This window comes from Neofelis nebulosa, chromosome 7, assembly GCF_028018385.1.
Source record: "Neofelis nebulosa isolate mNeoNeb1 chromosome 7, mNeoNeb1.pri, whole genome shotgun sequence".
NCBI classification, from domain to species: Eukaryota; Metazoa; Chordata; class Mammalia; order Carnivora; family Felidae; genus Neofelis; species Neofelis nebulosa.
In genome coordinates, this window is record NC_080788.1 from 109,419,790 (window position 1) to 109,431,832 (window position 12,043).

General features: G+C 41.1%; 1 protein-coding gene across 4 annotated transcripts in view; it reads left to right on the forward strand.

Annotated features, from left to right (window-relative positions):
- The first annotated feature begins 170 nt into the window (after nt 1–170).
- Nucleotides 171–12,043, forward strand: part of SNAPC1 (small nuclear RNA activating complex polypeptide 1) — a 43,061-nt gene continuing 31,188 nt past the window's right edge. The window contains exon 1 of one of the 4 annotated variants that reach the window (XM_058739263.1): nt 171–457. Coding sequence is in view for 1 of the 4 variants with exons in the window: in XM_058739261.1 (XP_058595244.1) it covers nt 10,343–10,470 (128 nt within the window). In the remaining 3 variants the exon portion in view is untranslated. Of the gene's footprint in view, nt 458–10,260; nt 10,471–10,502; nt 10,674–12,043 lie in introns of those variants that run through there. The other 3 variants (XM_058739261.1, XM_058739262.1, XM_058739264.1) reach the window with 3 other exon arrangements.

A 12,043-nucleotide genomic window follows, 5' to 3' on the forward strand; every position in this document is an offset into this window, starting at 1 on the left:
TGGGGTGGGGTGGGGTATAGGACGGTTCAGAGGTTCAGGGAAAGAGTCTCATGTGTCGCTGTAGAGCTGTCTGCGGAATTCCCAAATGTTTTGGGGTATGAAACTGTGTTTTGTGGAATAGAAACATATCTGAGGTCTCCTAACAGATGGGACCTTGCTTAACTGTATAAAAAGGTTTTAAAATATTAATCATCTACTTATCTGGTCAAAAATGGAGGACTCTGGTTATTTAACTATATTCCCCATGAGGCACTCAAAGACTTAGTTCATTTTAAATAAAGCGCTTTGAGATATCCCTGATAATGTAAATTGAAACTTTACCTGCCCCAGGTGGTTTTTGTTTGTTTTTTGTTTTTGTTTTGCTTTTTGCTTGTTTGTTTTTTGAATACTGTGTGCCTACCAATGCCAGATATTAAGACTCCTTTGGAAGAAGATAATCTTGTTGGACAGAAGGGAGGTGAGTTTATGGAATATGGGAAGGCTTGGGGCATTGAATTTAATCTCCTGTAATTCGTATGTTTAGGTTGATCAGTTTGTAGTAAAGTACAAAGAAAGGTATTGTTTAAAATAACCTCATCCATGCATATCCGGGGTTGTCAACATTTTACATTTTATTTTAAATTGTTTCCTTCAGGATAATTCATTGTTTATGGTTTTTCAAACAATATTTAAGAAAGTAAGAGCCCATTTTTAAAAAGTGGGGGAGGTGTTTTAAATGTTTTTTTACTAATAAAAACTGATCTGTAGCCTTAGTATCTTGTGTGTTTGTGTTTCATTAGAGAGGTGCTATTTAAAGAGGGTGCTCAAGTCTTTTGGTCCTATGGATGCTTAATAACCATAAACTGGTGATTCTCCACAGAGGGGAGCAGGCTTGGGGGGGGGGGGGGGTGTGAAGTGGCTGCCTGTAATGTTTATCACCAAGGGCAATGCATTTTAAAAAGTTCAGAAACATCATATAATTAGCCTCACAAGTAGACTAGGACTCTGTTAAGTCAAATCTGTTTTTTTTTTTTTTTTGAGATCTTTGAAACATTAAAACATTAAGAAAAACATTAAGGTCCTTTTCAGTATTTCTTGTTTATATTTTTTGCTCTTTGAAACAAATTGTTTTTAATGTTCTCCACACAACTATGTGTCATATACACAGCGATGACAAACTCTACTAGGAGCACTGAACAGCTGTGGGGTGAGCCATTATAAGCTGTGTCCTGATTTTGCAGTCTGCTGGTAGAATATTGAAAGCAAAACCAAAGTGTAGTATTAACAGTACAAATCAGAGGGGCTAGTACAGCTTGGGTGGGTGCTATGCCTCTTCCCAGGCGGATTCAGCTGCAAATATTTGCCACCCCTGTGAACTTACATGGCACTACACCTTTACCTTTCTTTCTTACTTTACTTCTTGTTGTATGTGTGGTTTTTTCTTTTGTTTTAATTTTATTTTATTTTTTTAATTTACATTCAAATTAGTTAGCATCTAGTGCAACAATGATTTCAGGAGTAGATTCCTTAATGCCCCTTTCCCATTTAGCCCATCCCCCCTCCCAGAACCCCTCCCGTAACCCTCAGTTTGTTCTCCATATTTATGAGTCTCTTCTGTTTTGTCCCCCTCCCTGTTTTTATATTATTTTTGTTTCCCTTCCCTTATGTTCATCTGTTTTGTATCTTAAAGTCCTCTTACGAGTGAAGTCATATGATATTTGTCTTTCTCTGACTGGCTAATTTCGCTTATCATAATACCCTCCAGTTCCATCCACGTAGTTGCAAATGGCAAGATTTCATTCTTCTTGTTTGCTGAGTAATACCCCATTGTATATGTATATACCACATCTTTACCCATTCATCCATCAATGGACATTTGGACTCTTTGCATACTTTGGCTATTGTTGATAGTGCTGCTGTAAACGTTGGGGTGAATGTGTCCCTTCGAAACAGCACACCTGTATCCTTTGGATAACTACCTAGTAGTGCAACTGATGGGTGGTAGGGTAGTTCTATTTTTACTTTTTTAAGAAACCTCCATACTGTGTTCCAAAATGGCTGCACCAGCTTGCATTCCCACCAACAATGCAAAAGAGATCCTCTTTTTCTGCATCCTTGCCAACATCTGTTGTTGCCTGAGTTGTTAATGTTAGCCATTCTGACAGGTGTGACGTGGTATCTCAATATGGTTTTGATTTGTATTTCCCTGATGATGAGTGATGTTGAGCATTTTTTCATGTGTCGGTTGGCCATCTGGATGTCCTCTTTGGAGAAGTGTCTATTCATGTCTTTTGCCCATTTCTTCACTGGATTATTTGTTTTTTGGATGTTGAGTTTGGTAAGTTCTTTATTGATTTTGGATCCTAAACCTTTATCTGATATGTCGTTTGCAAATATCTTCTCCTATTCTGTCGGTTGCCTTTTAGTTTTGCTGATTATTTCCTTCTCTGTGCAGAAGCTTTTTATTTTGATGAGGTCCCAGTAGTTCATTTTTGCTTTTCTTTCCCTTGCCTCTGGAGACGTGTTGAGTAAGAAGTTGCTGCGGCCAAGATCAAAGAAGTTTTTGTTTCCTTTCTCCCTAAGGATTTTGTTTCTTTTTTTTTCTTTTAATTTTTTTTTCAACGTTTTTTATTTATTTTTGGGACAGAGAGAGACAGAGCATGAACGGGGGAGGGGCAGAGAGAGAGAGGGAGACACAGAATCGGAAACAGGCTCCAGGCTCCGAGCCATCAGCCCAGAGCCTGACGCGGGGCTCGAACTCACGGACGGCGAGATCGTGACCTGGCTGAAGTCGGACGCTTAACCGACTGCACCACCCAGGCGCCCCTCTCCCTGAGGATTTTGATGGCTTCCTGTTTTACATTTGGGTCTCTCATCCATTTTGAGTTTATTTTTGTGTATGGTGTAAGAAAGTGGTCCAGGTTCATTCTTCTGCATGTCACTGCCCAGTTTTCCCAGCACCACTTGCTGAAGAGACTGTCTTTATTCCATTGGATAGTCTTTCCTGCTTTGTCAAAGATTAGTTGGCCATACGTTTGTGGGTCCATTTCTGGGTTCTTTATTCTGTTCCATTGATCTCAGTGTCTGTTCTTGTGCCAGTACCATACCGTCTTGATGATTACAGCTTTGTAGTATAGTTTGAAGTCCGGGATTGTGATGCCTCCTGCTTTGGTTTTCTTTTTCAAGATTGCTTTGGCTATTCGGGGTCTTTTCTGGTTCCATACAAATTTTAGGATTATTTGTTCTAGCTCTGTGAAGAATGCTGGTGTTATTCTGGTAGGTATTGCACTGAATATGTAGATTGCTTTGGGTAGTATTGACATATTAACAATATTTGTTCTTCCTATCCAGGAGCATGGAATCTTTTTCCATTTTTTTGTGTCTTCAGTTTCTTTCATAAGCTTTCTATAGTTTTCAGTGTATAGATTTTTCACCTCTTTGGTTAGATTTATTCCTAGGTATTTTATAGGTTTTGGTGCAGTTGTAAATGGGATAAATTCCTTGATTTCTCATTCTGTTGCTTCATTGTTGGTGAGTAGGAATGCAACTGATTTCTGTGCATTGATTTTATATCCTGCAACTTTGCTGAATTCATGAATCAGTTCTAGCGGTATTTTGGTGAACTATAGACCAATTTCCCTGATGAACATGGATGCAAAAATCCTCAACAAGATATTAGCCAACCGGCTCTACCAATACATTAAAAAAATTATTCACCACAACCAAGTGGGATTTACACCTGGGATGCAGGGCTGGTTTAATATCTGCAAAACAATTAATGTGATTCATCACATCAATAAAAGAAAGGACAAGAACCATATGATCCTCTCAATAGATGCAGAGAAAGCATTTGATAAAATACAGCATCCTTTCTTGATAAAAAACCCTCAAGAAAGTAGGGATAGAAGGATCAGATCTCGAGATCATAAAAGCCATATATGAACGACCCAATGCAATATCATCCTCAATGGGGAAAAACTGAGAGCTTTCCTGCTAAGGTCAGGAAACAAGACAGGGATGTTCACTCTCGCCAGTGTTATTCAACATAGTATTGGAAGTCTTAGCCTCTGCAATCAGACAACATAAAGGAATAAAAGGCATCCAAATTGGCCAGGAGGAGGTCAAACTTGCACTCTTCACAGATGACATGATACTCTATGTGTTTTTGGTTTTTTTTTTTAATCTTCCTTGATTATTCATGCATGTCTCATCTCCCCTACAAAAATTCTTAATTCCTTTGGAGCATGATTCCATCGGATTGATAATTTGTTCCTTAAAAACTTCCACTCTGTTTGCACAAAGACAACTCACATATGATTAAAGGTGGGAGAGGATCTCCTATGATGAGGGAACCAGAGAAGAATTATGATCAGAGAAACAGAATGGGGAAAACAAGACTGTTTTCTAGTCCTTGCAGTGAAATCCATTCATTCAGTGAACAACAACCGAGGGCTGAGTGAGTCCAAGGTGTTTGCTATGTTCCAACTGTTTGTTTCCCCTCAAATTCATATGCTGAAACCTAACCTCCAAGATGATAGTATTAGGAGGTAGGTAGGGCCTTTGGGCAGTGATTAGATCATGAGGGTAGACCCTGAAAGGGATTCATGCTCCTACAAGAGAGGTTCCAGAGAGCTCTTTTTCCCCTTTAGCTGTGTGAGGATTCAATGAGAAATCAGCAGTCTGCAACTGGAACAGGGTTCTCGCCAGCCTCCAGAACTGTAAGGAGTAGATGTTTGTTGTTTATAAGCTACCCAGCTTATGGTATTTGTTACAGCAGCATGAACAGACTCGGACAATTGTTACTATAAGACCTGTTGGTGATTCAAATATTCTAGAATGTAGTGCCTGCCATCAAGAGTATGGTTAATTCCCATTCTATGAGCTACTCACATTCAACTGTAATTGGGAAAAACACAACTGAAAGCTAAACAGAATGTTTTGGCCATTTAAGATGTTCTAAGTCACCATTACCTTTCCTTTTCATGAATTGTTTGTGGCTTGATAATCTGAATCCAGACTATACTGCTCCCCACAAGAACCTCAAATTCGGCCTCTGAAAAACTAACTGTGCTCCAAATGGTTCATCATATGTTCTCCAAATAGCTCCCATCCTGTGTTCCCTGCTCAGTGAATGGCACCACACAGTCTCCCAAACCAGAACCCCAGAGGTCATTTGTCACAATCTTATCCACCACATCCAGTCCGATTCAGTTCTTTTCTTTCCTTACATTTTCACTATGAACATGTACAAAACTTTGAGCATGTACAAAAGTAAAGAGAGTAGTATAATGGTACCCAAGTCTCTGCCATTGGGTTCCCTAGGAAGTGGACTCTGAGATGGACATCGCAGGTCATGTCTTAGGGAGTGCTTTAAGGAACAACACAAGGAAACAAAAACGCAGAAGGGGGTAGAGGAAGAACCTGAGTTGAGATGCAGTCCCAACAAAGATCTTCAGCAGCCATATGGGAGCTCTGGCCCTGGGATAGTCCTTGAGAGTTGTCCCAAGTCACAGAGCGGGCCAGAGCCTTTTCATCCCTACACTGATCAGTCATTGGATGGGGGAGTTATGCCTTTAAATCCATCTCCAGGAAAATGGCAGTAATAGTAGCTCTGTGGACTTGCTCTCCAGTGAAAATACAACTGGCGAGAATTTTTTTTAAATACCGTTTAAATTTTCTTGAAGCTGTCTGAAGAGAATACAGCAGATGAAGGAATTTTTATTCAAGAAAATATACTAAATCTTGTTAAGAACATCAGGAGTTAGTGACCCTTGAGACGGGATCTGCTGCCTCTCCCATCCTGCTCAGTATGACAGAAGCTCAACTCCCTCTAAGGGGCTCCCTCTTTTGCTAGATCCCAGTAAAGGGCTATGTCATCTCTCTGGGAGGGCCAGGCTGCTAGCATTTCTCATCCTTAGATTCATGTTGCAAAAGCTAAATTTCAGGTAAGTATGGCCTAGAGATTGGGGAGATGAGAACCCCTTTCCTTTCAGGCACCATTCATTGGACAGAGGCTCTATCCCAGGTGCAGCAGTCCAAAAGTGCTGTGATCCCAATCACTTTCACCCCAGCTCACATGTAAACTGGGAAGTTCCATGCCAGCAGAAGCAGCCTGAGAAGAATAGAAACTGCCTCCTCCCAGAGCCCTGCTCCTAAAGCAGAGGTATTCTGAGGGAAGTGGGCCATTGTCCCCATCCTCAGCTCCACAGCAGTGGCTCAGAGATTTTGCCCAGGGGGAGAGAAAATCCATTAGAATGGAGAACTCAGAAGCTCTCCCAAAAGAAAGGGCTTTATTTGGAAGAGTGTGAGAAAATTCAAACTCAAAGGTGCTCTTGAAAACAACAGATATTTTGGTGGTAAATAATTAAGAGGAGGCTGGTAGCTCCATGGCAGCAACAAGTTAAACTGCAGGCTAACTAGTTTACCAGAGGAATCCAGGGAAAGAGACAACTAAGAGGAGCCCTCTTGGGATCAGAACAAACCTCAAAGACTACCTCTAAAGGAGCCTAAATGTGATTGGATTAGACTCTGGAGCAATTCATGCCCCAGCACACTCAAAAACAGTGGAGCAATTAATAGGCAATTGGGGTAGCCTAATAGCTGGGTGTGATACCAACAGAGTCAGGCTCTTTAACAGAGAGCTCTGGAAAAGAGACAGCCAAAGAAAGCCTTGGTAAAACCACTGTGATCCCAGGCAAGTGTGTGCATAGCCAGGGCTGTACCCTCTGAAGAGCTACTTAGGCTCTTAAGTGGCCTTAAGAGGGAAATGGACTTCACTAAAATAGTCTAATCAGGTAAGTAAACAAATAAAGAAAGAAACCACAAAAACAGCAAGCCCCATGGGAAAGGGGGAGCAACAGGTATTCAGAATTGCTACAATAAATTATATATACTAACAGTAATGTAAATATTCTGGCATCGTAACAACAGGTACAGAGCCACACAATTGTGTATTGGCTTCAGTTAGCCCTGCACACTTAGTATGTGACAGAAGTGACTTTTTAGATCATTAGGGAAAGGATGGATTATTCAGTTGGAGGTGCTAGGAAATTACACATATGGAAAATACATATACATGCATATATATATATATATATATATATATATATATGTGCAAAAAAAAGTGAAATTGGATCCTTAACCCATACCATACATAGAAATCATTTTTATTTTTATTTTTATTTTTTAACGTTTATTTATTTTTGAGACAGGGAGAGACAGAGCATGAACAGGGGAGGATCAGAGAGAGAGGGAGACACAGAATCTGAAGCAGGCTCCAGGCTATGAGCTGTCAGCACAGAGCCCGATGCGGGGCTCGAACTCACAAACTGCGAGATCATGACCTGAGCTGAAGTCGGCCACTTAACCGACTGAGCCACCCAGGCGCCCCTAGAAATCATTTTTAGATGGATACAGTGAATTAACAGTGAAAGGCAATACTTTAAGACTTTTGGTATAAAATTGTGGCAGCAATGTTGGCAGTTCGACAAAGATTAAGTACCTCTTCCACAGATTGGAGTTGTGAGGAAGAGTTTGCCCAGTCAGGGACAACATTTCTCAGGTCTCTTTGCCTCTGGGTGGGCCCATGTGGCTAACTTTTGGCCAACGGGATATGGACTGAAATGGTGTACCCCAGTGCTTCTCAAACTATCTGTGGTAATGGACAATTTCTCTCCAATTGTGGACCAGTGCTTTTGTAAATGGAAAAAAGAAATAAATTACCAGAAGACTGAGATTTAAAAAGTCATGTCATATGCAGTCCCACTTTTTATTATTAGATTTAACAGACATAAAATTACTTTGCCAGATTGCTAGTAAGCGTTTGCAAATACTTACTCTTAATTTCTGTACTAAAGAGTGATGGAGAGGTAATAGTTTGTAGACCAGCAGAGGTCAGCAGACCACCTTTGAGGGTGTACCACTTCCAGGCATGGCCCATAAAGTCTCTCATGCAGTCTTTCACATCCTCTTTCTTTCCCTGTCTACAGACTCGATGTCAGGGCTCAGTGTGCTCTTGAAAACCAATGACTGGAGACAGCAGAGGCTTCATCAGTCTGGGTCCCTGGATGACTTCTTGGTGCAGAACCCTTCCCATCCCAACTTGCCATTAATTGAATTTAATGGGAAAGAAAAATAAATTTCATTTATGTTAAGCCACTGAGCATTTAAGGGCTATTAAGTTACACTATTGGTATTCCCTATAATGAAATATAGAGAACATATGTATCGACAAAAGTCCTTATTGGAAAAGATTTAAAAATTGACTACCGTAAAAATAAGAATTTCTGTATATCAAATATCACCATAAAGATAGTAAACAAAAATAAGTCAGACTGGGGAAAGATATTTATAATACATATAACAAATACCAGTTTAAGATTCAGAATATATAAGGTGATCCTACAGATCAGTATGAAAAAGGCAAACAACCCAATTGAAACATGGACAAAACATATGAACAGGCATTTCATAGTAGAGGGAACAGGAAGAAGATTAGAATTTAAGAAGATGCACAACCATTAATAATCACAGAAATGAATGTTAACAGCACAATTAGGTATCAAGTTTCTGAGATGATATGGCTGAATTTGGAACTGCCATACACGGATATTGAAGTGACAATCCGTTCAACCACTCTAGAAAAACAATTTGATGTTATCTTTTAAAGTTTTACACTTGCACCTATTATCATCCAACATTTCTACATATATATGTGTATATATACATATATACACGTGTGTATATGTGTATATAGGTATATATATGTATATGTGTATATACGTATATATACATATATACATATGTATATATATGTATATATATACTGCTGTAATGTGTAAGTAGAATTGCCATATTTGACAAAGAAAAATAAAGGACGTCCTTTAAAGTACAGTTAAACTGTATTTAAGATAAACAAGGAATAACTTTTAAATATTTACTTATTTTTGAGAAAGAGCACAAGTGCGGTAGGAGCAGAGAGAGAGAGAAGGAGACAGAATCTGAAGCAGGCTCCAGGCCCTGAGCTGTCAGTACAGAACCCAACATGGGGCTTGAACCCACAAACTATGAGATCATGACCTGAGCTGAAGTCGGACGCAAAAGAATGAGAAGCAAAACAAGGTAGTTGTTACCATGGTAGTGGTAAAGGCAGGGGAATAAATTAGAGGAGGAGTTCACAGATGAATGTGACAGACTTGTTCCTGTTCCTCCACAGGTAGAAGGTACACAAATGTTCACTTCATTGTTATGCTTATCTTAGACATGTTACATAAGGTTTTCTGTATACATAAATATTACATAAATTTTTTTAAAAAGATCAATGATCAGGAAACTTAAGTGAGTTGAACCTCCATCTACAGTTGGTCTAATGCTTTCCATTATATTGGCATACCACTCCTAAAGAATAAAAATAGCATGCCCTGCAATCTGAAAATGGTGAGAAGTCCAGCATACTACTCCATATCCAGCTCCAGGGAGTAAGAGGTGGAGGATACACAGAGTGCCAATTAAGCCAAATAATCGATAAATATGTACTTTCTGCCAAGTACTACGTCAGATTATTATGAACATAGGGGTGTGAGCGGCGGTGGGGAGATGTTCACAAGTTTCTCAATTTGTGGTTGCAGAAGACTGCAATGGTTACAACGAGAGACACACATTGAACACTATACTATGTGGTTGTAAACTATGAGAGAATAAGTGGAGTTCATTTCCTAGTAAAAGGTCTTCTTTAGATACTGTTTCCACGTAGAATTAGGTGGAAGATGGGACCTGTTCTTGCCTAATTATAAAAGTTGACTTCTGTGACTCCAGGATCACTTTAATGTTTATTTTTGATATAAAGACAAAGTGCCAGCGGGAGAAGGGCAGTGAGAGAGGGAGACACAGAATCTGAAGCAGGCTCCAGGTTCTGAGCTGTTAGCACAGAGCAGGATGAGGGGCTCGAACTCACAAACCCCCGAGATTATGACCTGAACCGAAGTCAGGGGCTTAACTGAGCCACCCAGGCGCCCCCAGGGTCACTTTAAAGGAAAGTAAGGGTAAAGCCAATTTACATAAGCTAGCCTAATGCAGACCTAAAATCCTGCTTGGGCTCACACGACTCCTGAAATAGAAACTTCTTCAATGAAATTGAGAGAACTGACCTTAGCCCTCTATCTTTAAGCAGATCAGAGCAGGTACTGGCACACATCCACTCATGCGCAAGAAGCAAAACCCACAATTCGCACCAGTCCGGCTAGAGGCGGAGCTAAAGGGCCGGATAAGGCAAGTACGTCAAGCCCAGGGGGCGGGACGTCCGGCTTCGGTTTCCTGGGCGACAGCGGCCGGCTCGTCCGCGCGTGGTCTAGGGGCTTTTGCAGGCATGGGGACTCCTGCAGGCCTGCAGACTGACTGCGAGGCGCTGCTCAGCCGCTTCCAGGAGACCGATAGCGTGCGCTTCGAGGACTTCACGGAGCTCTGGAGGAGCATGAAATTCGGGACCATCTTCTGGTGGGTGTTTCTAGTCCGCTACCCTCGCATCACTCCCTGCTCAGAGGCGGAGTAGGAAGCTTTTTTCTTCCCCAAAGCGCTGCTGCTCCTGGGAAGGGCTGAGGAAGGCTGCAGCCCCTGCACGCTGCCCCCCAGCTCTCCCGGGCCTTCTTCCTGGGCAGTTTCATTGGCTTCGTCTGTATCCTTTTGCGGCCTCCCGCCGAGTATGTATTTCTGCCTGGCCACCCTTCTAAACCGCCTTCTCCATCTCCTCTGCCTCACCCTGGCCCAGGTCACCCATCATTTGCCCTCCTCCAGCCTTGTTCTCCTAAAGCCCCTTGTTTAAAAACAAAACAAACACCCAAGCAAAGACAGAACGCTGCACGACTGAATTCGTTTTTCATACAGCCACAGTTGTCTTTCTAGAGTGCCTGTCCTTCCCCTGCTTACCACTCCAGTGGTTTGCACTGCCCTTAGGATAAAGCTCACCGTCTCTCATCTGCCTGGCAACACCCTCCCTGACTGGCCTCAGGCCATCTCTGCAGCTTCATCCGCCGTTCCAGCGTCTTGCTCCAGGCCTCCTGTGGTCCTCTTCAAGCTTTACTGGGCCTGGAGCTTTCCCCTCAGTTCCTTCTGCCAGACCACCTTTTTCTAAACTCAGATTAATCTCAAATGAACAGTGTTTCAGGGAAGCCTTCCTTTGCCCTTCTAGAGTAAGTCAGGCGTTCATACTGGGTTTTTCCCCAGAGCATTATGCTTCTTTTATCTCTCGACTTAGCACAGGTTATTTTCAGCGTGTAGTTCAAAAGGTGGTAGAGTATAGCGGTTAAGAGCAAGCAGATTACAGAGCTGGACTGCCTGAATTTGAATCACAGCCCAAAGAGTAACTCCGACTTCGGGCAAATTACTTGCCTGAACTTCCATATCCATAGCATGGAGACTGTAATACCTCTTATTGCAGTCATGAGTGTTAAATGAGCTAATACGTGTTAAGGGCACCCTTCATTGCCCTGTAAATATTCACTTATTATTATTATTGTTGCTTTAAAGTTTTCCTTCCACTAGACAGAGCTCTGTGAGGACAGTGACTGGATAAGTTTGATATTCATTAGCATAACACACACAATATTGTAAAAGCTAAATGATTGGCTGAATGAATTCTTGTGATTAAGACTGTGTTTTCCTGAATCAGAAGTAAAAGTTCTCTTTGTTTCAATGTAATAATTACCTGTGTAGTTTGTACATTGCGGGGGATGGAGGATAGAGAGCTATTTATTGTACCGTTAATGAAAGGAACTAATTTTTTTAATGGCTACTAAATGTAATACATTTATAGCTTAATGTATTTAATCCGTAGAACAACTTTGAAAAGCAGGTACATAATTATCCTTGTTTTATGGAAGGGGAAATTGAGGCTTAAGGAGGTTAAGTAATCTCCGTGGTCACACAGCTAGTAGGTGGTAAAGCAGATATTGGAAAATATTGCGGGGGTTACCTCCATATATTTAGCTAAGGAGGAAAAAGTAAAATGAGAAAAAAAGTAGACACTACTTGAGTAGTGGTGATGTTTCTTTAGCAGTTGCTTTGGTTGCTA